Below are 27,403 nucleotides of genomic sequence, written 5' to 3'. Positions count from 1 at the left end.
CTTTTAGCAATATTCCACGATATCACATACATAATGGTTTCAGACAAATGGGACTATAGTCATGATGATCAACCTTGGCCCACATGCACAAAGCGATCTTAGCGCTAAGACTATTGTAAGCCTATGTTAAAGAATGGGAGTTACGATCATCTTAGTGCTAAGATCGCTTTGTTCAAGTTGGCCCAGTAGTCAAGTGTGTGAATTGGTTTAATGTTTCTTTTAACAGTATTTCAGGTATATTACAGACTGTCAGCTTGATGTGGGGGACAATCTAAGGAAATGAAGGTCTAAGATGTTTACCAATTCGGTGTCTGCCTGCCCATGGCTTGTAAGTTTTCTGTTGGGCTGCATGAAATTTTCCTCAAACTGCCCGACTCTCTGGCAGATAATGTTAAGACTACTTACATATTCAGTTTTATTACAACTCCTTGTAGATTCTCAAGTAACTGTTTGCATTATTTCAACAGAATCAAGACGTGATTTGTCTCTTAAAGTTTGCGATTTTTCAATAGTTATAATGCCTGAATGTGGGCCATAACTTTCAAGATTGGCAGGCAAGACTTATGGGTCACCTGCCCGACTGTCTTGTTGGGTTTTATCATTATTTCAAACACTTTAATACCAATTAAGTGAAACCCACAAGCATGGGTATGGTGCTGACAATCCTAGAACCATAATCAGGATGCTCTGAGATTCAAACCCAGGATCAAAGGTTACAACCCTGCAAAGAACTCTTGGGCCACCCAGACCTCATAAACCAATGTTCAATGCAGCATGCTGAATAAAATGTTAACACCAGGTATTCTAATTGTGACACATCTTCTTTTTCACCAACAAAATTTGTATGATATTTGAATCTCTTTTCAACAAGCTTGTGTATTAGATTACTGCTAATTCCACACCACTTCATCTAGTTGTGACATCACTGATTGACAACACTGAAACACATTCTAAAGAGGTCTTCAGGGCCGGTAATAGAAGCACTGGTACCAGGAGAGTAACTCCGACCCACCTCAGCCCTAATACCTACTACCAACATATTTCTATTGTGGCAGATCCCCATCAAGCTAGTTCAACAGGTGATAAAATATGGGGAACCCAAGGGAGACAACCTACCATGTAAGGAAACTGTACTTGCACATGCCTATCCTGGTTGTCTCCCTTTATCTGAATATGACACTCTCTAGTCATGGGATTACAACATTAATAATAAAGGGATTCAAGGGGCCTTGAGGTTTTCTGATATGGGAACCCTAAATCTTTGAGTTTTAACATCAGGGTTATGCAAGGACTATTTGACTTTTCCTCAATTTCGAGCACAGTAGTGGTAATATCTATGTAACATTATCATGCATGTCTGATGAATCCGAATAATGGTAATGCTAGCCTTCTTAAAGCTCTTCACAGCTTCATCATGATGAAGTGCCTGAGGAATCCGTTTTATCATCTCGGTTCTTGTCTCGATTTGAGCGTGGCCTGTCCTTGTAGGCATTTGGTGGCAAGTTGTACAGCTCGTTATCCACTGTAGCTCCATGCAGCACAAACTTCCTGTAGCCTTCTAGAAGCTCCTTACAGCTTTGCTCATCATTCAGGGAGTTGACAGGGAACTTTTCTTTCACTCGTTTACGTTCCTGTGAAGAAGGAAAATTTATTAAATACAATTTCATCCAATCATTGTAATTATAATAAACTGTTACACACACCTGATGGATGATAACATTTAATACTGATATCAAATTAAACATGCCCATATAATTCACCAGAGTTCCAGATATATGCAAAAGAAAATCACCATTACCCAATTAATTTTGAGTTGAGTTGAAAAAAATAAAATCACAAGAGTATAACAAAACTCTAGGAAATACCCAATGTATCCTTTTCAACTTGTGTACCAATATTTCTTAACAGAGCTTTATTTGCTGATTCAAAGCAGGCACCACACTTACGAGTGAGTGAGTGAGTATGGTTTTACGCTGCTTTTAGCAACATTCGAGAAACATCACGACGGGGGACACCAGAAATATGCTTCACACATTGTACCCATATTGGGAATCGATACCGGGTCTTCGGCATGACGAGCGAACGCTTAAACCACTAGGCTACCCGACCGCCCCCACATTTATGAGCTCTAGTCTACTGCTGTGAAACAATGCAAAAACAAGGCGCTAGGTCTGGGTTGGTGTTAATTAGACATGTATTGATAAAATTAGGCAACATGTTACACACTTTGGGCATGACACAAACAGATACAAATTAGAAGTCACCTGAAACACTGGTAAATATTCAGTGGCTGAAACACTTCCCTGATTCCCCCTGCCTATCAATCTCATTACCATGGTAACCTTCACAGAGTGGGCCACTCGTGTCTCTAACGGGATAAAGAAAACAAGTGACAATCAATGACTACACACATCTTGTAAGCCATCCACTTCAAACATCTGCAGTTGGTGCTGGAAGCCAAAGTTGGGTCTGGCGACATTACGAGCTCCTCGCACTGCATTTAAGGCATCCTTCCAGCCTAGTTTTGTCACTGTCATGATGTAAGCCGACGTTACTGTCACACTGCGGGAAATACCTGCCAGACTGAAACACACAGGTCAATTTGTTATTGCTACTCCTTGTTTAGTCTAGAGAACAATCACAGTGAGGACAAGCATGACTACTACTCTGGGTCAGTAGGTTTTGATATCAACATGGGAGTTCCGGAGCCGGTCAGGTCCCAAGATCTTCTCCAGTTTGTTCCCTGTGGGGCTTCAGGAGCAGGATAGGTAGACACACCCCACGCTTGTCCCCACCACACCACCCCCATGTAGGTTCAAGGAGAGGTAGACACACCCCATGCCTGTCCCCACCACCCCACCCCATGTAGGTTCAAGGATAGGTAGACAGGTCCCATGCCTGTCCCCACAACACCACCCCCATGTAGGTTCAAGGATAGGTAGACACACCCCATGCCTGTCCCCACTACCCCACCCCCATGTAGGTTCAAGGATAGGTAGACACACCCCATGCCTGTCGCCACCACTTCACCCCATGTAGGTTCAAGGATAGGTAGACAGTTCCCATGCCTGTCCCCAGCACTCCATCCCCATGTAGGTTCAAGGATAGGTAGACAGGCCCCATGCCTGTCCCCACCTACCCACCCCCATGTAGGTTCAAGGATAGGTAGACACACCCCATGCCTGTCCCCACCTACCCACCCCCATGTAGGTTCAAGGATAGGTTGACACACCCCATGCCTGTACCCACCACCCCATCCCCATGTAGGTTCAAGGATAGGTAGACAGGCCCCATGCCTGTCCCCACCTACCCACCCCCATGTAGGTTCAAGGATAGGTAGACAGGCCCCATGCCTGTCCCCACCTACCCACCCCCATGTAGGTTCAAGGATAGGTTGACACACCCCATGCCTGTCCCCACCTACCCACCCCCATGTAGGTTCAAGGATAGGTAGACACACCCCATCCCTGTACCCACCACCCCATCCCCATGTAGGTTCAAGGATAGGTAGACAGGCCCCATGCCTGTCCCCAAGAAGGTATTGTGGGGCATTGCAGGTCCCAAGACCCAACTTTTCTCACATCATCTGGAATACCAGAAGAGGATAGGTCCCTTGGACTCAAGTTTGTCTGCAAGTTGGGATTCAGAGAAAAGACAGATCCAAACACCCTAAGCCTGTCCCTACATGATGAGTCAGGGGTAGGTTGGGTCCCCAAATCATCATCTTCCCGAGGCAAGGGAGTTAAACGAGCATAAAAGACCAGTTTCCACACTTGCTGGACTAGGCTGGAATTATGTAGCTCAATCGTAGCACCACTAGTGGCTATTACGAATTATGTCCCTTCTATGTCCCTCCTACTGACCAATCAGATTCCACCTCTCATATCTTTTGCTTCAAACAAAATGGCAGCGCCCAGTCAAGACGATCTGATCGATAATCAAGGTCTTTATTGTCATAAAATGTGCTTTACCCTGCAAAATGCATCAAATCACATGAGTACCTTGATAAAAAACATGGAAAGATTTCAAAAATATCTGTCGACGTCAAATTGTGGTACACATGCTCTGCAAACCCTGCAATCAACAGAAACCTGCATGGCAGTCACCATGTTCTTTATGAACCAGATGCTGATATCGTTATGTGATTTTGATTGGACTATGCATAGACTGATTAGTCCAGTCAAAATCTAACTCCATATTTCCAGCCTAGTTCGACAAGGGTAGGAACCGGACATATATAGTCCAATAACTCCCTTGCCTCGGGAAGATGCAAATCCTTAGCTTAGGACCAGATACTTGTACATGAACCATTGCTGACAACTTCAGTTGTCTAGACTTAATCATTTAAAGGCTGCCTCTACACAGATTATTATATGTATATGTATGACATTGATTTACTCACTGACCCTGTGTATGAAGTCATGTACATGATGGACTTACCAGTGAACCAGCACAGACCCACCACCCAGTCTGGCACTGTGTATGAAATCTATACACTGGGGGAAGAACTGAGTCAGATTCTGCTCTGAATTATCGCTGGCCAGGATACACAGATATTCCCTGTCCTGCAAAGGGGATACAACAGGCTGTTACATATCAACTATACACAATCATCTAACCATCCTCCTGAACATCTTCCAATTCTGACATGTACATACAGTAGAGTAGCATGTCAACCCAAGTTACCAGGGTGTCAATGCTTGAAGGCATGGTTGTCTGTAGACACAAGTGACATGCTATTGGATTCTGCCCAAACAATTAACAAACATAGTTAACAGGTGAGGTGAAATGGGGTTTAACGTCGCGTCCAAGATTATTTCATTTATATAGCGACGTGCATGCATGTGTGTGTGTATGTTTGTGTGTGTGGCTGCTTGTACTAGTCCGGACTGATGCCGATTTATAGTGCTAGCTCACAGAGATAACATGCCGCAGTTTAACATGAATACCCCACTCAGACACAGTATACTGACTCCGAGCTGACAAGTCCTTGTTTTAGCCCCTTAATGCCGAGCACCAGAGAGGGTAATAACAAGTACCATCTTTTAACGTCTTTTGGTATGACGCGGTCAGTGATCGAACCCCGGACCTTCTGCTCTCCAGGCGGACGCTCTACCACTAGACCACGGAGGCGGTACATAGTTAACAATAGTCAGGACAATCGAAATGATGGAGAGCTGACATACTAATGACATTAAAGACTAAAGAAGTTGAAACGCAAAAGTCAACTTCATCTCCAGAATGTTCAGCATGGTCACAGAAGTTTAATTCATACCGTATTTGACGTAATAAGCGCCCTGCTCTAATAAGCACCCATGGCGATATTTGCTATTTTTTTCAACTTAACCTGCAAATTACCAGCACTTCCCATTAGGAACAATGGGTGTTGAGGATCATTTTCACTCATTGTTAATGTGGAGTTGCGCTATCACAAATACGTAGATATGTAAGTCAATACGTACAAGCATGCACATGGGATTATTTGTAAGAGACATATATATCTATAAGAGTAAAATACTGAGAGTGATCGTTTTCTGCGTTCACCAAACCACGAAATTTACGATCTTTCTATTCTATCTTTTTCTATCAATATTATATTCTGATAAGCGCCCCCTATTTCTAATTTTGAGAACACCCTGGGCCCCGAATACAGCATAACATGTATATGTTACTGCAAAATATTAAACATCAACACTTTATTCAAAACGTGCAATTATTTATTCCTGTTATGGTAATAAATGCTTTACAAACCACGGACGTATATCTTTGTACAAACCAAGATGCACAATATATTCATATATTTAATACAGTTTACCCAAAAGCCAGTTGGTTTGCAAAAGATCTGTAAACCACAAAATAAAAAAGTGTGGCCTGGATCTTGCAAACACAATGCCAACATGTTATGATACTTAGAGGAGGTGATAGTGCCTTCCATGTTTGTTTTCACATTACCTGAAGTGATTTATCTATATTATGGATGACAAGTAACCATGGTAACATTACCTAAAGCAGTGCCTTTGCTGCATCATGGATGGCAAGTAACCATGGTTACATTACCTGAAGCAGTGCCTTAGCTGCATCATGGATGACATGTAACCATGGTAACATTACCTGAAGCAGTGCCTTAGCTGCATCATTGATGGCAAGTAACCACGGTAACATTACCTGAAGCAGTGCCTTAGCTGTATCATGGATGGCAAGTAACCATGGTAACATTACCTGAAGCAGTGCCTTAGCTGTATCATGGATGGCAAGTAACCATGGTAACATTACCTGAAGCAGTGCCTTAGCTGTATCCTGGATGGCAAGTAACCATGGTAACATTACCTGAAGCAGTGCCTTTGCTGTATCCTGGATGGCAAGTAACCATGGTAACATTACCTGAAGCAGTGCCTTAGCTGTATCATGGATGGCAAGTAACCATGGTAACATTACCTGAAGCAGTGCCTTAGCTGTATCATGGATGGCAAGGATGTGAGTAATGTTGTTGGCATTCAGCTGTTCAACATCTTTTGAATCATGAAAGTTGCCCACGTACAGGCCAGGAAGGATCTGGAAGAAAGTCATACAACAGCTGATGAATGACAGAATCTGTATCATGTAAATTCTATCAATATATCTGTATATCACAGGGGTGTCATGATTCACCTATGTATCGATGCACGTTGGAACAATGAACATATTTATTTGAATTCTCTATTGATTTGCAACAACTCAGACTGATAACTACTAACTACTGCTACACTGGCCAGAATTGTCTTACCTTCCTATCATGACTAAAGTTAACATGGACATGCAAGGTGTTTTTTTTAATTAAATTTTTATTGTTCCCAGAGTTGTAGACTAATACAGTATTCCATCAAGATATACTGTATTCGACGTATGAGCGCCCTGCTCTAATAAGCGCCCGTGGCCATATTTGCTAATTATATTGGGTAGTGAACAATCTCAATTAGCACCCCTTCCGATTGATCAATGTAAGACTTATTTATTTGTGCATAATACGCACTCGTGTGTTATATGCATCCTTAACTATGGGCAATTAAATCCTGGAAAAATATATCTGCCGTATATAAACATTTCAGGCTGTCAGCACAAACCACGAAATTAACGATCTTTCAACTCTGTTTTTTTTCCACCAAAATATTATTTTAATAAGAGACCCTATTTCTAATTTTGAGAGCGCCCTGGGCGCTTATTACATCGAATATGGTATTTCAGATTGCAATAGAATGATGGTCATGCAAGTTAACACAAACTAGTAGATGATGTTGATAACATCAACCTCTTGTTACATGTGTTCGCCAGGAGCAATCTATAAGCATAATGATGTGTATCATAATTTTACTCGTGTAACATTTTATTGATACCTGAGGTTGGCATAACATCATCTGTATATTCAGAATCATGTTATATGAGCATGAGGAACCAAACACTACCAACCATGCTAGCATACTTTTGATCTGGAATTCTTATAACGCCTATTCAAAGATTACTTTTGACAAAAAGTAAAGGTATACATATTTGTAGGTAAGCATGGTCAGTGGTTAACTGCTTTAGGTTTAAGTTATCAAATATAGCTAAACTACTTTTTTTTCAGTGTGCTATATATAGCCTATGCATGATGATATGACCCAACCAAATGCTGTTTCACAAATATGGTGCTGTTTTCGGGCAGCTGTTTTAACCACAATCTCATTAAAATCAGATCTTAGTTCTTGCTATCGCTAAACAAAGATCTGAGGACATCCCCTTACGGATCAGGTCAGAATGACCTTTCATCCGACCAATCAAAGTATCGCTTACCAGAACATGAAAGTGACAGTCGGAATGTCTTTTCTAGTCTTGCAACCTCAAAAATGGGGTATTCCGAACAACCATTTCACCTGTACAACTGATTCTATCAAAATTATCGTCTATCTCTCGCTTCCGTGGGATAAACATTTAAACGGAAGAGGCGTTGCACAGTATGTGGGAAGCACTGCCATACAATCACAACCATATATTAGACATTCCGGAATGTTCATTTGTTAAGTTTTCAAAATTTTAATCGAGAACTGTGTCAACATATTTTTCAAGCATAGTCTGAGATGGAAGTCGCCAGGTTGAAACGAATGCCTTAAAGCTCGAGAAAGCTGCTTTCTAACTGGCTGTTGTCGACTTCTTGTTAGTCGCTTCAGTGGTTGGTTGAAGTTCATGAAAGGTCATTCTGACGTGACCCGTAATGGGATGTCCTCTGCATGCTCAGATCTTTGTTTAGCGGCAACAAGAACTTAGATCCCATTTTAATAAGATTGTTTTAACCATAACCACCATTACCAAATACAGAGACACTAGGAATAAACCCGAAAACACTAAACTTCCAGTTCATTAACATGGATGGAAATGAACCCAAACCGTCTACTAGCACGAATACTAGTATTAACATGTACAGCAACCTGGCAACAACCCACCCAAAGCTGTTCCTGGCTAGTGCTAATTTACAGCCCTATTCATAAATATGTACGGCTTAATTTAGAGAAACAGAAATCATTTCATAAGCCAAATATGCCCAAGAAGAGTACCCTCTACGCAGTTTTGATGTAGGCCCTAAACTTGGTAAAAACTTATTACATAACAATGCGTCGTAAATTACCTTGTTCATTCCGTTTCCCATGTCTGTTATTGTTGTTTGCACAAGCGTCTTGGATCCTCTCTTTTCACGCACTGAGAAACTGGGGCATCATCTTAAATTTGACTTGGATTAAGTGTTAATTTGGCCGTGGGGCATTGTAAAACAACTTTGAAAAATACTTTTGAATATGTAAACATTACCCGTTTTGATAAACCGGAAGTTGACATATAGGTTTGTGGTTGTTGCAAAAATTGCACCCTGAAACGTCTATATAACTTAAATTCTCAATCCTGTACTAAAATTCCTGGTTCATATTGCATATTCAAACACGTATTGATAATTACAATAGCTAACATTAGAGTCTATTCATATTATCTATGTCGTAAAAATATCTCGACTAGTTTCCGGTATAAACAAATGCAAGCATGTGGCAACGAGAAAGTGTCATGTTCGCACAGGAGCACCCGGGAGCGACGTAAACAACACTAATCAGTTATAGCAAACATAGAAGTTATCTTTCACCTACTGTGACGCTGCGTGACCGCAAAATACATTAACGTTATCCATTACTGTAGATAGACAGCTGGAAACGTGTTTCTTGACAATTTATTTGCAAGAAATTAAAAAAATAATGTAAGAAATCCCCTCAGCACCATTACCCACTTTTTGCGCGTGTCTCAGACAGAGAGATGGGTCCATCATGACGTCACACTGAAACACACGGAACGATTATTCTCTGTTTGATTAAACAGAATACATAACTGTGTGACTTCAAACGGGATAAAAACATGAATACCAAACCTGGAACTTCAAAGGTAAATGTTTTTGAGAATTCATTTTGTAAATTCATTTCTTTATATTTACACATTACAAGAAGCAGAAAACATTTTTATAAGAGCAATATATTAAAAAAGGAACAGTTGAGATATTTAACATGCTGAATAAAACATTTGATTGTATTTCATGCATCATAATTATGTTAAATAGCTGTGTTATCACGTTTACATGCAAGGTATTACCACAGACGTATATCATACAAGTCTGTGGTTTACCTAGATAATAGATTTACAATAACTGATACATTAAGGAAAGTAGTATTTGGAATATCAACATGCATGATGACACTCCAAGTTGGTGAGCAATTTCGTGTCACAACAAACTTTCCATATCTATCATGTTCCACGAATTCCAAGAATTGCAATGAATGTGAAGCTTGCAGCCATTCAGTACTACCACTGATTCATGTTTGAAAGTCATACGTTATAATAACAGCTATATTTAAACTGTATAAAAACCTGTTGCCGAAAGACAGTACAAATAACTAGATTATCACAGATCAACATTTCTAGTTAATGGTATTATGTCCAAACAGATCATGTCTCTGTATTTGTCTCAATTAGCATGTAGGGTCATTTGCATTTTTATTTCAGAAATGATAAAAGAGGGAAATAAAACACCTGTCCACAGATAAAAGTTTGGCAATTGCTGACATCACAGTTATCATCATGAAAAAAAATATCTTGCTCCAACCACTACCTGCACTTGTTATTATTACTTTAATCATACATGTCACATGTGTTTTCTGTATTTACATTCCTCAGGTCATAGGTCAAAGCCGATATCCAAGACCAAGGGCTGTCATAACGTAAGTAACATTTAACAATGTTTAATGATATTACATGTAAGTAAATTAGAGATGCAAAGTCAGATTTTAATAACATATATTTTCTTTGATATGGAGAATCAATATTTATTACTGACCCTGGAGATATCAGCTATTAATCTAAATGAATATCAAATAATGTTATTTGGCTATCAATGAAATAATTAGACAACCAGTAGATGCTTGCCGTAAAAGGCGACTATGCTTGTCGTAAGAGGCGACTAACGGGATCGGGTGGTCAGACTCGCTGACTTGGTTGATGCATGTCATCGATCCCAATTGCGTGGATCGATGCTCATGATATTAATCACTGGATTGTTTGGTCCAGACTCGGTTATACTTAGTCCACACTAAGAATACACTTAGTGTACTCGATCACCAATGAAACATCTAAATGTACAAATGTTTAGTATCCTTCAAGAAGGGGTGGGTGCATGCCCCTTGGTACCACTCCCTCCGCATCCTCATCATGGAACAGGGATGGGCTAAGCATTAAATGTGAAACATACTCTCGAGTCTAAACAAAGCTTTTATTGATTGAACATTTAGACAAAAAATATCAAAAATGCTCAGAAAAAGACCTGTGCTATGGAAATAACGCAAATTTGATATCAAAATTGTATCAAGCCTTTGAAAGGCATTTAGAAGTGATGCTCATAAGGATGAGAATTTATGGATGTCAACTTCTTTATTATGAGGCCCACAACATATAGCACTATAAACATATTGTGGTTTTACATTCAATCGTGCTGTTTCAGGGACCGAGAAATCCGCTACAGGTGTTCCCTGCAGAACACAATCAGCGAGGTATTGCGGGACCGACCAGGGTGGCAGGAGGTTATAGGGTATGTACAAGACATCAACCTTATTGCCTCTAAACTTTTGTTGTAAAAATATGTTGTTTCTCAAGGACTGGTAATTTATTATAATGGGGGGTGGCGGTGAAATTGGTCTTAGGACTGTATTATATTTTTTTGCCGACCGCACCCACCCCTCCATTTTTTATGCTCCCCTAAATACTTGTAATAGTTTTCTATTACCCGATCCTCCCTATAATAAATCACTATTACCTTAATAATGTTCAATTTTATGATGTTTTTTCTTTAAAAAAATGGAATCCCCCACCCCTATTCCCTCACAATCTTTTACAGACTGTGAGAAAATATATAACACTTATTTTATCAATAGACAATACCATTTAGAAAGTGCTCAAATGCAACATATATTGTGTTTGGGAATACATTTTCTTGGTAAAGAACAACATCTAGTACCTTTTTGGGTAGAGTCCCATCCGGGATTCAAACCCAGACTCTGATTTGTTAAGGCAGAAAGGACAAGGCAGGGAATGGTCCTTTTTATCCCACCTGATCTGTGTTTTTTAATGAAAATAGCCAAACTTTCAGAAGTCGTAATGAAAGTAATCTGATGTGTCAATATGAAGGAAATTTAGATTTTTTTAAAACGGTCATGTTTTATCCATAATTTTAGCTCAAGCAGCCTATGCTCATCCCCCTTCAGCTCTAGCAGTCTATACTCATCCCTTCTTCAGCTCTAGCAGCCTATATTCATCCCTTCTTCAGCTCTAGCAGCCTATACTCCTCCCCGCTTCAGCTCTATCAGCCTATACTCATCCCCTCTTCAGCTCTAGCAGCCTATACTCATCCCTTCTTCAGCTCTAGCAGCCTATACTCATCCCCTCTTCAGCTCTAGCAGCCTATACTCATCCCTTCTTCAGCTCTAGCAGTCTATACTCATCCCCTTCTCAGCTCTAGCAGCCTATACTCATCCCCTTCTCAGCTCTAGCAGCCTATACTCATCCCCTCTTCAGCTCCCGCAGCCTATACTCATCCCCTTCTCAGCTCTAGCAGCCTACACTCATCTCCTCTTCAGCTCCAGCAGCCTATACTCATACCCTTCTCAGCTCTAGCAGCCTATACTCATCCCCTTCTCAGCTCTAGCAGCCTACACTCATACCCTCTTCAGCTCCAGCAGCCTATACTCATCCCCTTCTCAGCTCTAGCAGCCTATACTCATCCCATTCTCAGCTCTAGCGGTCTATACTCATCCCCTCTTCAGCTCTAGCAGTCTATTCTCATCCCCTCTTCAGCTCCAGCAGCCTATACTCATCCAAGCCTATACTCATCAGTCTATACTTGTAATATAGAATACCTGTACTAAAGAATACTTGTACTAAAGAATGCTTGTACTAAAGAATAATTGTACTATTGAATACTTGTAATATAGAATACTTGTACTAAAGAATACTTGTAATATAGAATACTTGTACTAAAGAATACTTGTACTATAGAATGCTTGTACTATAAAATACTTGAACTATAGAATACTTGTACTAAAAAATACTTTTAATATAGAATACTTGTACTAAAGAATACTTGTACTATAGGATACTTGTACTATAGGATACTTGTACTATAAAATACTTGAACTATAGAATACTTGTTCTAAAGAATACTTGTAATACAGAATACTTGTACTCTAGGCCACTTGTACTATAGAATACTTAAACTATAGAATACGTGTTCTAAAGAATACTTGTACTACATAATACTTGTATTATAGAATAATTGTACTACAGAAAACTTGTTCTATTGAATGCTTGTACCATATAATACTTGTACTATATAATACTCGTTCTATTGAATACTTGTTCTGTAGGGAAGGTGAGTGGGACTTCTATTGGTGTGACCGTGAGTGGCTACATCAGAACTATGACACCACCTTCCTGCATGAACATCAGAGGATCCTGCACTTCAGGAATCACTATGAGGTGAGACTAGGAACAAGTGAATGTTGTGTTACGCCACAGGTGTCTAGGAACAAGTGAATGTTGTGTTACGCCACAGGCGTCTAGGAACAAGTGAATGTTGTGTTATGCCACAGGTGTCTAGGAACGAGTGAATGTTGTGTTACGCCACAGGTGTCTAGGAACAAGTGAATGTTGTGTTACGCCACAGGTGTCTAGGAACAAGTGAATGTTGTGTTACGCCACAGGTGTCTAGGAACAAGTGAATGTTGTGTTATGCCACAGGCGTCTAGGAACAAGTGAATGTTGTGTTACACCACAGGTGTCTAGGAACGAGTGAATGTTGTGTTACGCCACAGGTGTCTAGGAACGATGGAATGTTGTGTTACGCCACAGGTGTCTAGGAACAAGTGAATGTTGTGTTACGCCACAGGTGTCTAGGAACAAGTGATTGTTGTGTTACGCCACAGGCATCTAGGAACATGTGAATGTTGTGTTACGCCGCTGGTGTCTAGGAACAAGTGAATGTTGTGTTACGCCACAGGTGTCTAGGAACAATTGAATGTTGTGTTACGCCACAGGTGTCTAGGAACAAGTGAATGTTGTGTTACGCCACAGGTGTCTAGGAACAAGTGAATGTTGTGTTACGCCACTGGTTTCTAGGAACAAGTGAATGTTGTGTTACGCCACAGGTGTCTAGGAACAATTGAATGTTGTGTTAAGCCACAGGTGTCTAGGAGCGATTGAATGTTGCGTTACACCACAGGTGTCTAGGAACAAGTGAATGTTGTGTTACGCCACTGGTTTCTAGGAGCGATTGAATGTTGCGTTACACCACAGGTGTCTAGGAACAAGTGAATGTTGTGTTACGCCACAGGTGTCTAGGAACGATGGAATGTTGTGTTACGCCACAGGTGTCTAGGAATGATTGAATGTTGTGTTACGCAACTGGTCTCTAGGAATGATTGAATGTTGTGTTACACCACAGGTGTCTAGGAACAATTGAATGTTGTGTTACGTCACAGGTTTCTAGGAACGATTGAATGTTGTGTTACACCACAGGAATCTGGAAGTAGATTTAATCATGATTACAGATGACTCAAGAACTCATATGATGTCAACAGTCATTTGTTATCATCTCAAGGCCACAATGAATCATTTAGTAGATTTTCATCCACTTTGAAAAAAAATGTGAATCTTTCACTATTCAACAAAGTGTAGAGAAACTATCGACTTCTTGGGGACAATGAAATGAGGGCGGGGGGAGGTGTGGGTGTGTTTTTTTCCCTGTTTACCAGCAATGAGATTTAGGCAACGCCAGTTTGTTTCTTGTTTAGCAGATATTCTTGGTTGTGAGTAAGTTAAAACTTAACGTTGCATCAGAATTATTTCAGCCATATAGAGACCCATGGTTATGAAGGAGTGACACAAAGTTTATCATGTTGTCAGTGTTCATAGGAGATTTTTCCCTTAACAATGCTCTCAAATATAGGCTATAAATTAAAACAAAATGTCAATGGAAATTCAAATTCAGGAAGCAAAGTAAACATATTATCTGTAACCATTATCCAACATATGAAACAATAACAAATCAGAAGACACAATGCCATGGGGTCAGGGTCTGCCGTGATTCATTGTTTTGTGAACTAATTTGCTTATCCTGTTTGTTAGCTTACGAGAAAGAATTTGATGGTGAAGAATTTGAAGAGGCTTCGCAAACAAGTGGAAAGAGAACATGGCAAGCTAGAGGCTCAGAGGTAAGTAGTCAGGGAATTGTGTGGTTAGCAGGATGATGATGATGGTGGTGGTGGTTTACAGAATTTGGTACATCCCTCAGGATGCAAATATATTTTTTTCTTCATCCATTCTATACATTTGTGCGTACTGGACGCACATTTCTGTGTCACGTAAAATCCTGATTACTTAACAATCAGTTTGGGCAAGTAGGGTCATTGAAGGAACTATAAGAATCTACATTTCCCCATAACATTTAAAAAAGGTAGATTAGAAGGTATTACCGATAGGTAATTCCGTTTTCATTTTTTCTTCAATTTTTGTTTTCAGCTTTGACTTCTACCCAACAACATATGAGTTGCCTGTAAGTATTGTCAATCACTGAAGTAAGTTTGGACACAGGGCTGAGTGGGCAAGCGAACAAAAGCGCAACAGAGTTGTCACTACCCCTAGTTTACAGTACAAACACCCTGTGCACTCAAAACAAACCACTCATCGGATGGTAGATGACCAGATGGTGGGAACACAAATGTGTTCATACCCCCGGAACACAAGTATTAAATGTGTGGTTTCACCCTGGGCAAGTGCCTCAGATCAAATGTGACTCTGTTCACCCAAGACGGAATAGGTACTCGGTATGTGAAGTGGTACATACCCCCGGAACACAAGTATTAAAATGTTTGGTTTCACCCTGGGCAAGTGCCTCAGATCAAATGTGACTCTGTTCACCCAAGAGGGAATAGGTACTCGGTATGTGAAGTGGATGTGAAAACCCTCTGGTGCCCGTAGGAAGCTTGGGTTGTATACTCCCCAGGGAGTTGAGAATGATAACTGGAATGCAAATGGATCCACTGGTCGGGGAACTAATAAAACCGTGAAGATCCGGGTTAGAATAGGTCTTCAGCAACCCATGCTTGACGTAAAGTGCAACTATGCTTGTCTAACAGAATCGGGTGGTCAGACTCGCTGACTTGGTTGATTGTGCATGTCATCATATCCCAATTGCATGGATCGTTGCTCATGATGTCCATCACTGAATTGTCTGGTCCAGACACGATTATTTACATAAACGCTGTCATATATATAGAATACTAAACGAGCTCCCATGTAATACCAATTTTATGAAACGAGTGAATAGTTGTGGTATCTGACGACATACAAAACAATAATAAAATATAGATACAATCATAGAATCAGTAATCTTCCCATTTATCAGATTAGTCCAACTGATTCGCAGCCATATTTGTCAACAGAAACATCCACGCATTGGGAAATGGAACATGTAGTCCCGATGTATAGAGCTTATTGAAAGTAGTTCATTCTGGGGGTTTCACCATGAACATCTGTAAAATTGTTGTGTGATGTAAAGCAATATTCATACGCTCATTCGTTCTGGGGGAGCACGGGTGGCCCAGTTGTCTAAGGCACCGCGATTTGCTGTGCAGAGTTGCGTCCCTTGAACACGCCAGAAACCTATGATTGTGGGTTCGAATCCCGGTTTGCCCCGATTAGGTTTTTAGGTTTGTCAGCACCATACCCGTGGGTTTCACCGAAGAGGTAAACGTCTGAGACCTGCATCACTTGGGGCTTTCCTCCCACATTAAGCTGACGAGCGATATAACTGGAATATTGTTGAAAGTTGCGTTAAACCCAACTCACTCACTCATTCTTTCTGGGTGACCTCATTTTGATGTTTATGACACCAAGTTTATAACATAGGTTTATCTCATCAGTTACAACAATCATTAGGGCACAGTGAGGTAGTGAGGTGGGTAGAGAAGTAAACATCCCATTGACGTACATGATGAATCTTCATGAATCCCTGTGTTCCTTGTTGTCTCCTTCAGTCGGAGTACCACATCTTCGTGGAGGAGTTCAAGAAGAGCCCTGGGGTGGTGTGGATCATGAAACCAGCTGCCAAGTCCCAGGGGAAAGGCATCTTCCTGTTCCGTAGACTTAAGGACATCATGGACTGGAGAAAGGTAGACAAGCAATGTCTGATGGGGGCACGGTTGGTGCAGTAGGCTATTGTGCATGTCTTGGTCTATGAATCATTGGTTTGAATCCCAGATGTGTATGATCCTTGGTTTGTCAGCAGCATGCAGTGACTGCATTTCTTCAGGATCCCCCCCCCCCCCCCCACACACACACGTGCAAGCACGTCGCTATACAAGTGCAATAATCTTGGACGCGACGTTAAACCCCATAACACCTCACCTTCTTTGTGATTTATTGCATAGCTATCTTATATTACGCAAAAGAAGTTGACGAACCCGCAGTGTTATGGGTGTTCTTTAACTTCTTTTGACTAGTAAGTAGTACTTATGAGTGCAATAGATGGAAATCTGGACATTGAAATCCATGTTGATGTCTTGTTCATTGCGTGATTTTGATTGGACTATGCATAGACTCGAGTCCAACCAATATGTATCTCTCACATTCTCTGGAATTTCAGTCTAGTTCAGCAAGGGGGGAAACTGGACTTTTACATTCAGTTAACTCCCTTGCCTCAGGAAGATGCCCCACATCAAGCTGACACGCCATGATGTAAATGTACTGTTCTAAGCAGCAGGTAACCAAACTCAATCACTCACCTATATTGACATTTTACGTTTTTCAACCTCTGGTAAAAAAATTGTGTGTACAGGACAACCCAGATTATTCAGAAAACACCTGCATCACTTCGGGCTTTCCTCTCACATGATGCAACTTTTCATTGTACTTTGTAGGGGCAGTACCAGCCAGTGTCCGACCCCAACGTACGAGAGGGCCCTGAACTGTATGTTGTACAGCGGTATATTGAGGACCCCTATCTGATTGGTGGACGCAAGTTTGACATCCGAGTCTATGTTCTAGTTTTATCTGTAAGTAAATAGAATGTACATACTTTGTGCTGTCAAGAAAGCCTTTTTGTCCAATTCGATTTAGTTCAGTGTTGTTGTTTTTTTATTCTCTGTTTAAGCAAACATACTAATCGGAACAGCAGATCTTATGTCTGTATCTAGAAAATGAACTTAAATGGGCAGTTCCGAATGGAGAATAATTAAAGCAGCACTATATATATTTTAACCTGTCATTTCTGAGCACCATCGCATCAACTCCCAAATGGAATACTTTTTGCGGAACATTTGTGTTTTGTTCTGTCCTGATCAAGATTTTCACATCGAGGACAGAGGCAGGCAAAGTTCACTTTGAGTTCACCTCCTATCGAGGATTTGTCAGATATTGATGGAGAGAGGTATCAAATCAAAGTGCTGTTATAACCCTGGTCAATGGATTGTATTGGAACAAAGTTTTCTTTCACAGCCCTGCTTTTCATGTTTGCTTTTGTTGTTTATTTCAAGTCTGTGTTTGTGTTTCAGTACAACCCCTTGAAGGTGTGGTTGTACCGAGATGGGTTTGCCCGTTTCTCCAACACCAGGTTCTCGCTAGACTCCATCGAAGATGCATGTATCCTTCCAAAGTTCTTAGGTTTAAATCTTCAGTGGCTTATTCCTTATAGCGCAGGTCAGATTAGATGCTCATCACAAGCTTGTCGTAAGATGCGTTTTAATGGATAGGGTGGTCTTGTGGATAGCGTGGATAGTGACTTGAGTGATTGTGTGTCCTCATACTCTGATGTTGTGTGCAATATCAATCACAGGGTTTTACTTGATGTGTAATTCCTCGTATTTGACACAATGATTACCTGAAATATTCAAAAGAGATTTTCGTTATGAGTTGTAACTGACACAATAATTTTTGCAAAGGAAATCTAAATTGAGACTGACTATTTACATTATTTATTTACACATACTGACCGATTATCCGCTAGTTTACAAATCTAAAAAAATGCTTTCAGAATAAAATGAGACTGAAATAACTTTCATAAAATAGAGACTTGGAATTTCCACAATCTATTTATAGATCATTGTCACAATGTGTAACTGGCTTGACAACACACCAGCCAATCAGCTGTGAGTATTTCTTTCCAGTGCAGTGTCTATGGCTGCACAACAGGCATATTTAACTGATGCTGGTCATTAGGAGTTTTAATGAACTCCATCGATCTGAGACAAGATTCTAGATTCAGACAACATGTACAGTGTTTTTCTGGTATTGCCCACATTGGCCTTGACCTATCCAGATGTTCATCTGACCAACGTAGCGGTGCAGAAGACGGCACCAGATTATGATCCAGAGAGAGGCTGCAAATGGTCCACACGACAACTTCGGAAATACCTTTCTGCAAAGCATGGTGTTGAAGATGTAAGCATGAACAATCCAAGTCACAAAGTCGACAAAATCATGTGATAGATTCGGGAGCACTCATGTGGCCAGTAACATGTTTGTTTGTTTGTTTGTTTGTTTGTTTAATGCCGCACTCAGCAATATTCCAACTATATGATGGCTGTCTGCAAATAATCAAGTCTGGACCAGACAATCCAGTGTCATCATGAGCATCGATAACAATTGGGATACAATGACATGCATTAGCCAAGTCAATGAGCCTGACCAACTGATCCTGTTAGTCGCCTCTTATGACAAGCATAATCGCCTTTTACGGCAAACATGGGTTGCTTTAAGGGTCACAGTAACATGTGATAGGTCCGGAAGCACTCCTCCAGCCTTCAGGATCCACACAGTCGCGTCATACCAAAAGATGTTAAAAGATGGTACTTGTTGTTACCCTGTCTGGCATTAGGCGTTAAGGGGCTGAAACAAGGACTGGTTGGCTCGGAGTCAGTATACTGTGTCTGAATGGGGTATTCATGTAAAACTGTGGCATAAGTGTATAAGTGCAATAATCTTGGACGCGACGTTAAACCCCACCTCACCTCACCTCACCTCACCTCACCTCATCTCACCTCCAAGTGAAGTGAAGTGAAGCTTCTGTTCTACTGCTGAAGGCAGCTCAGATGACCCTGAGTATGAGGCACTGAAGTCGTACGGTATAAAACCATACTCACTCACTCACTCCACATGGTAGATTATATAAAATTATATGTTTTCCCTGGTGTTCCAACATCATGTGACATTATTTATGCCTAAATTTTACTTTTCTTTTCTTTTTTTCAATTTAATATGATCTGGATATTTCTAATTCTCTGTAAAGGTGAAGAATCTGTTCAAGAACATTGACACCATGATCATCAAATGTCTACAGAGTGTTCAGAAGATCATGATCAATGACAAACACTGCTTTGAGATGTACGGTTACGATGTGCTCTTGGACTCTCAACTCAAGCCGTGAGTACATCAGTGGAGGTCACAGGTCATCGGAACCCCAAGCTTGTTATAAGGATTAACCAAAAAACGAATTTGGTGGTCAAAATTTACAATGACCGACACTGTTTTGAGGTGTATGGTTACTATGTGATGTTGGGTTCCTAACTCAAAGGGGCGGTTGGGTAGCCTAGTGGTTAAAGTGTTTGCTCGTCACGCCGAAGACCTGGGATCGATTCCCGACATGGGTACAATGTGTGAAGCCCATTTCTGGTGTCCCCATCGTGATATTACTGGAATATTGCTAAAAGCGGCGTAAAAACAAAAACTCACTCACTCACTCCAAATTCAAGCAGTCCACACTGACGTCAGATGACCCAGTGGGGCACAATATGTACTGTATGACTCTATATTATTGCGGTATTGGTAAATCTGGTAATCCAAACTCCCTGTCGACTGTTTACTTATGCAAATCTATATAATATATCATTGCTTAATCGAATACTGGACTCTTTGTGGTATGTCATGGCTACTCATTAGTATACACATATACTTTTTTATGATAGTTTCTGGAATGTTTTTTAAGTGGAATTACCCCTACCTCCATTCGAATTTGGTTAGAAAAGAATCCATCTGTTTAGATGAAATCCTTAGACCCAACCTAGGTTGTATGCATCATTTATAACAATAATGGCTTTAGTCCCGGCAACTTCCAAACTTTCGGGAAGTTGTAATCTATCGGACCGTCATTCAGGCGATGCTCTGACTGATCACGATCTGAAAAATACTACCATGAAAGTGTATCCCGTGGATAAGCCGACCCCTTTCTACAGAATCTTTTTTCTGGTCCTCAAATTGGGCTTATCTGCGGTACTGATTATGCATAATCCAAGCCAGGAAATGATGTAAAGCACGTATTCTAAATGTATCACACCACAACAAAATAGCCATACCGCAATAATATAGAGTTGCCTGCCCTTGAGTCGCTCATGACAGGTACTTTGTTTACCAAACTCGGTAAAGAAAATCAGCATCGATCAATCCTAATTGATGTGTCATAAAAGTTGAATAAAGAACAAGAAACATTTTGCGTATAACATATTTAATAGGTTAGTAAGTGTGGGCCATTACAATCCATTATTATTCAACTACCGCATAGTGTACCATCTTACTCAGAACAACAAACGTGTTATAACAGCTGACTAAATTTAGGATTTGGTGGTCAAAATGTGATTGTGTGTCATCAATGGTTTTGGTCATTGTTCATGCTATCAACCACTGGTTTGCTTGGCCCCATCCTCTCTAATCCAGGGTATAATATCTCTGTCCTATGATAAACACCCTGGCCTCAATTGACACCATGACATTTTGTTATGAAGTGACGTCTCCATCACCATCTCTTCTCAATAGACATAGACAGGATGTTTCCCGTTCATGATTGTAATCTGATTGGACAGCTACTTTTAGTGCCATGTCTTTTGAATAGGGTTCAGCACAAAGTTATGGTAGCGATTGGATCCTCATCATAGAATGGAGATGTAATGAAGTGGATAGTGTGATTGCAGCATTAAAGAACATTCACTCACCAACCGTTATCAGTTCAACACAAGTACTGTTGAAATATTGATTTTGTATGGACATTTTTAAATTCCATATTTGAAGATTAACAAATTACTGAGAAAAATATTTTGCTGTATTCTGGGTCCAAGAAAAATTTTGTTACCTGGCAAATGAAATATAATTCTTTTTCAGTTATGGGTTCCAAACAAACTTAATTATTTGAAAAATCCTTGCATTTAATGATTGGTTTCTAAATCTGTGATATGCTGAATGAAAAGTGAGTGAGTGAGTATGGTTTTAGGCCGCTTTTAGCAATAATCCAGCAATATCACGGTGGGGGACACCAGAAATGGGCTTCACACATTGTACCCATGTCGGGAATTGAACTAGGGTCTTCGGCGTGACGAGCGAACGCTTTAACCACTAGGCTACCCGACCGCCCCCTGAATGAAAAGAGTTAGTATTTAGCCTGAAGATAAAAAGCAATGAATTTGATTTAACTTCAGTCTTACAATTGGTCAGGTTATCCCATCGCAACTCTTTTCTCAAGGGAATCGCCATTGTGGATGTGGTTCATTTGGTCCACAATTAATTGATGACAACATCTCTGAAAAAGGACCAAAAGGTTCAACTAGAAATTTACGGTTTTGAACTTGTTTAATGAAGACTAAGTGTTCGTTATTCACATGGCTTCACTGCCTGGCTGCAATACTTCTCCTTTGCTTGATTGCAGATACCCAGACGATTGAACATCGATGTCAGTAGCTTCATGAATATTAAAGTTTTTCAGGACATTTCCTCTGATCTTATTGTTTCTTGCCACTAAATCTTATAATTGACCCTCTCCTTGGCCAAGTAATCACTTAGTACATTTCCTTTGAACTAGCTGGCTCATCGAGATCAATGCATCACCATCGCTGACAGCAAGTGGGAAAGACGATTACGACTTGAAGTATGGCCTTCTCACAGATCTCCTAAATGTGCTGGATCTCGAGAACAGGTGACAATCAGTGTGTTTTATACTTCTGTATGTCTGTGGTGCTCTATTGGCTGGTTGTAGGTCATGGTCCTCCTTGTATACGATAAAACACGCTTCTGAGGTTTTACTCAAAAATGTAAAACTGTGAACATGGGAAAAGACAGAAGGCATGTTTTATCAAACTTATGAACCGACTAAATAAAAGAAATACAAGAAAAAATAAGGAAACATTGACATACCTTATAGTGAAACAATTCAGTATATCGCGGTATAAAAGGAATTCACGCAAAGCGTGCAGGATGCAGTCATGGCATGATAAACTGAACAACTTCTCATCACCTGCCCCAGTAGCTCAGTGGGAAAACAGAGTTACAAAACTTAACAGGATATGTGAGGTTGCAGGTCATGGAATTTTCGTGTCAATAATAAGTTTTGATTTTTAACCAATCATCAAACACAATTGTGTTTACATCAAGAGGGAAGTTTATAAAGCGTTCATTGTAATACCTAGGTATTATGATTTAAATGTATTCATCACGTTCCGGGCATTCCACTTGAACGTCCAGTGCATTGTTGATATTTCTTGCCTTGGAAGTTTACCAACATTTTGAAGAACCTTCTATTAATGTACTGTGACGTCATCAGAGGTTTATAAGTCCAGGGTGGAGCTGGACATACCGGCCATGATGGGTCAAGGATATTTTGACTACTATTATCTGTGACATTCATTAATTTTTTATCATTTTGATTTCAAAGCAGGTAATGTTTTTTTTTCGAGTTACCATAGATTTGTGATTGTGGTTCTTATTATCCAGTCAGCCCATATATAAATTTCATGAACTGTAGGGACACGCTATTTCATTTCTATAGTGAGTGAGTTGGGTTTAACGCCGCTTTTAACAGTATTACAGTTATATCACGGCGCGTCAGCTTAATGTGGGAGGAAAGCCCGAAGTGATGCAGGTCTGAGACGTTTACCAATTCGGTGAAACCCACGAGCACGGGTATGGTGCTGACAAACCTAGAAACATAATCGGGGCGAACCGGGATTCGAACCCACAATCATAGGTTTCAGGCGTGCCCAAGGGACGCAACTGTGCACAGCTAATCGTGGTGCCTTAGACGACTGGGCCACCCGTGCCCCCGTTATTTCTATAAATCATGTTTATGATATGTGCATGCAGATACATACAGCCAACGGAGGCTGAGCTAGGACAGTTAGCAGTGCCAGCAAATTTTATTTTTGTCATTCAAAATGTACTTTGTGTTTTTTAGGTGTCATTTTAGGTGTCATTGAGCGATGCACTTTTAGGTGGCATCAAGCGACACTCTTTTAGGTGGCATCAAGCGACACTCTTTAAGGTGGCATCAAGTGACGCTCTTTTAGGTGTCATTGAGCGATGCTCTTTTAGGTGGCATCAGGCGACACTCTTTTAGGTGGGATCATGCAACACTCATTTAGGAAGAATCAAGCGACTCTCTTTTAGGTGTCATCAAGCGACACTCTTTTAGGTGGAATCAAGCAAAGCTCTTTTAGGTGGCATCATGCGACACTTTTTGCGGAAGCATCAAGCGACTCTCTTTTAGGTTGCATCATGCGACCCTCTTTTAGGTGGCATCAAGCGACACTCTTTTAGGTGGCATCAAGCGACACTCTTTTAGGAAGGATCAAGTGCGGTCTTTTAGGTGGCATCAAGCGACACTCTTTTAGGTTGCATCATGCGACCCTCTTTTAGGTGGCATCAAGCAACACTCTTTAAGGTGCCATCAAGCAACTCTCTTTTAGGTGTCATCAAGCGACACTCTTTAAGGTGCCATCAAGCAACACTCTTTAAGGTGCCATCAAGCAACTCTCTTTTAGGTGGCATCAAGCGACACTCTTTTAGGTGTCATCAAGCGACGCTCTTTAAGGTGCCATCAAGCAAACACTCTTTAAGGTGCTATCAAGCAACTCTCTTTTAGGTGGGATCATGCGACACTTTTTGCGGAAGCATCAAGCGACACTCTTTTAGGTGGCATCAAGCGACACTCTTTTAGGTGGCATCAAGCGACACTCTTTTAGGTGGCATCAAGCAACACTCTTTTAGGTTGCATCATGCAACACTCTTTTAGGTGGCATCAAGCAACACTCTTTTAGGTGGCATCAAGCGACACTCTTTTAGGTGGCATCAAGCAACACTCTTTTAGGTGGCATCAAGCGACACTCTTTTAGGTGGCATCAAGCAACACTCTTTTAGGTTGCATCATGCAACACTCTTTTAGGTGGCATCAAGCAACACTCTTTTAGGTTGCATCAAGCAACACTCTTTTAGGTGGCATCAAGCAACACTCTTTTAGGTTGCATGAAGCAACACTCTTTTAGGTGGCATCAAGCAACACTCTTTTAGGAAGGATCAAGTGCGATCTTTTAGGTGTCATCAAGCGACACTCTTTAAGGTGCCATCAAGCAACACTCTTTGAGGTGCCATCAAGCAACTCTCTTTTAGGTAGCATCAAGTGACTCTGTTTTATGTGTCATCAAGCAATGCTCTTTTAGGTGGCATCAAGCGACGCTCTTTTAGGTGTCATTGAGCTGAACTCAATCCAATCATCCTGGAACAGGTTCAGTTGAAAACTTTATATGTCTGCAGTTTAAGACCGTGGGTATTAATAGACTGGTCATATGCCCTCCTGATCCAACTCGTCTTTACAATATTTCACCAGCCCTTTCAATACCAAGACACTCCAGACTACTGCTTTCAAATACTTTTTGAACACATTCTTTGAAATATTGTTTCAGCGATTGCAAGAATAAATCTAAACTGTCAAGTTGTTTAAGGGGTATAATATAATCAGTGGTAAGTGATACATTTTCCTACCAGACAATTGAAATGGAGCTTTACAGCTTTTGCCTAATTCTAAAGTACCAGTATTTTTAAAAGCCTTGCGCAAATGTGATGTGTGCATTGTCGTTGTGCCTTGGCTGCATATATGAATATTTCTCTGGGGAGACACTAAAAACATTTAACCATGTATACTTTTATGTTGTTGAAAAATAAATGTTATTAGCAGCTTGTTTTTTGGGTAAGGCAAATAGAAACATCAAGTTTTAGCAAGTTATGTATATATGCATTTCCCCGGTGCCCTTTAAACACATGTTAACCCCTTAACTGATAGATTGAGATGTATGGTTGACTTCAGACTGACAGGGAGAGAGAAGCGAATCGGTGGCTGGGATCTGCTGTGGGATGACGGCCCCGTTGCAGCAGATGAAGGCAACATGGACTGTAACGGAGGCACCACCATCTACAATGCCAACTCCTTCCTCGGTAACACAAACTACTTCAACTTCTTTACACAATAAGTAGCATCAATTCCTTAAAACTTTGTTTCAGTATTCATGGATATCAATGAGAAAATTTGCTTGGTAAGATGCTTGTTTCAACAGAGCTCATCGACATTCTGGAGCTTCACTCATATCAGGAAACACCCCAACTGATTCATTGTTGGAAATGATCCCCAGCAGTCTATGGTAGTCATATGACCGCCTCCGTGGTCTAGTGGTAGAGCGTCCGCCCGGAGAGCGGAAGGTCCGGGGTTCGATCCCCGCCCACGTCATACCAAAAGACGTTAAAAGATGGTACTTGTTGTTACCCTGTCTTGCGCTCGGCATTAAGGGGCTAAAACAAGGACTGGTCGGCTCGGAGTCAGTATACTGTGTCTGAATGGGGTATTCATATTAAGCTGCGGCATGGTATCCCAGTGAGCTAGCACTATAAATCGGCATCAGTCTGGACTAGTACAAGCAGCCACACACACACACACACGTGCATGCATGTCGCTATATAAGTGCAATTATCTTGGACGCGACGTTAAACCCCATGTCACCTCACCTCACCTATGATAGTCATAACAGGCGACTAAATGGATATTGTGGTCAGACTTGGAGTCTTTGTGGATAGCGAGCCAGTGTTCCCCGACAGTGTGGATCATTGCTTACAATATCATTCACTGGTCGATTATTTACAGGTTGCATCAAAAAGCTGGAATATTTGCTGACTGTGATGTCAATAAAACAAACAAATCATATGAGAAAAACAATAGGGCACGTTTAAAATTTATGAACCAATGTTGATAATGTCATAAATAATAAAAGTCTAAGGTGTGTTCATTCATTTGCTCTGTGAGAATATGAATGGCACAGGGTGCCATTTTCTTTCATTTAGCATCAATTTGTTTAGAAGCAGTTGGCTTTGTTTTCATGCCATAGAAGATACTTCTTCTGTGTGATTTTTGTGTGGTCGAGATACATGTATCAATTCGCTTCATCTTGTAATTCTTTGGAAAACATTATGTTTATTAAATCTATATTTACCAATGTCTGTTCATCTTCAGGTTGTCAAAATGAGCGCAAGTCCCAACTTAGAGAAACATTCAAGGTGGCCCAGATGGTAAAGAGGCCTCAGTGAGTGCAGACGCCAAAACAACATTACATAGCAGACGCCAACAAAACACTACAGAACAGATATCAGGCAGACGCCAACAAAACACTACAGACCAGATATCAGGCAGATGCCAAGAAAACACTCTAGAGACCCGATATCAGGAAGATGCCGGAAACAGAGCAGAGCAGACATCAGTGCTGGTACTGAAATACATGATGGCAGAAACCAAAGCAGATGCCCAAAACTTACAGAGTAGACGTTAAAGAAGATGATGGGAACAGATGTCAGGCAGATGCTAAAACCCACTTTGCAGAGCAGACATCAGGGCAGATGCTAAAACCCACTTTGCAGAGCAGACATCAGGGCAGATGCTAAAACCCACATTGCAGAGCAGACATCAGGACAGATGCCAAGAACACGTTACAGAGCAGACATCAGGGCAGATGCCAGGAACATGTTA

The 27,403-nt window shown here is 40.8% G+C and overlaps 2 protein-coding genes across 2 annotated transcripts; one reads left to right on the top strand and one right to left on the bottom strand.

Moving 5' to 3' along the window:
• Positions 1-1,373: 1,373 nt before the first annotated feature.
• LOC139452445 (dual specificity protein phosphatase 22-B-like) lies at positions 1,374-8,834 on the bottom strand. Its single transcript, XM_071233926.1, has 5 exons — positions 8,636-8,834; positions 6,436-6,552; positions 4,441-4,565; positions 2,412-2,583; positions 1,374-1,631 (listed from the first exon to the last, which is right to left on the bottom strand). Exons 1-5 carry the CDS (start codon positions 8,654-8,656, stop codon positions 1,413-1,415), a joined length of 654 nt encoding a protein of 217 aa, XP_071090027.1. The 5' UTR covers positions 8,657-8,834; the 3' UTR covers positions 1,374-1,412.
• A 568-nt stretch (positions 8,835-9,402) lies between these two features.
• Positions 9,403-27,193, top strand: LOC139452436 (probable tubulin polyglutamylase TTLL9). The gene is made up of 14 exons (XM_071233914.1): positions 9,403-9,429; positions 10,216-10,259; positions 11,036-11,122; positions 12,954-13,065; positions 14,713-14,798; positions 15,106-15,139; positions 16,623-16,757; positions 17,505-17,639; positions 18,138-18,225; positions 18,902-19,023; positions 19,871-20,004; positions 22,427-22,540; positions 25,700-25,827; positions 26,894-27,193. Exons 1-14 carry the CDS (start codon positions 9,403-9,405, stop codon positions 26,965-26,967), a joined length of 1,320 nt encoding a protein of 439 aa, XP_071090015.1. The 3' UTR covers positions 26,968-27,193.
• The last annotated feature ends 210 nt before the right edge of the window (positions 27,194-27,403 follow it).

The sequence above is a fragment of the Haliotis cracherodii genome, unplaced genomic scaffold, assembly GCF_022045235.1.
Source record: "Haliotis cracherodii isolate W230 unplaced genomic scaffold, xgHalCrac1.p SCAF_10, whole genome shotgun sequence".
In the NCBI taxonomy this organism is placed as follows: domain Eukaryota; kingdom Metazoa; phylum Mollusca; class Gastropoda; order Lepetellida; family Haliotidae; genus Haliotis; species Haliotis cracherodii.
Note: the sequence above shows the minus strand (reverse complement) of the source record. Positions and strands in the feature narration are given on the sequence as shown.

Coding starts and splice junctions, on each gene's coding strand:
- LOC139452445 (XM_071233926.1), bottom strand. CDS start 8,656: ATGGGAAACGGAATGAACAAG. Junction 6,553..8,635: donor TGGGAAACGGAATGAACAAG/GTAATTTACGAC, acceptor ACTTTCTTCCAG/ATCCTTCCTGGCCTGTACGT. Junction 2,584..4,440: donor GGGTCTGTGCTGGTTCACTG/GTAAGTCCATCA, acceptor TGTGTGTTTCAG/TCTGGCAGGTATTTCCCGCA.
- LOC139452436 (XM_071233914.1), top strand. CDS start 9,403: ATGAATACCAAACCTGGAACTTCAAAG. Junction 16,758..17,504: donor ACATCATGGACTGGAGAAAG/GTAGACAAGCAA, acceptor TGTACTTTGTAG/GGGCAGTACCAGCCAGTGTC. Junction 25,828..26,893: donor CAATGCCAACTCCTTCCTCG/GTAACACAAACT, acceptor GTTCATCTTCAG/GTTGTCAAAATGAGCGCAAG.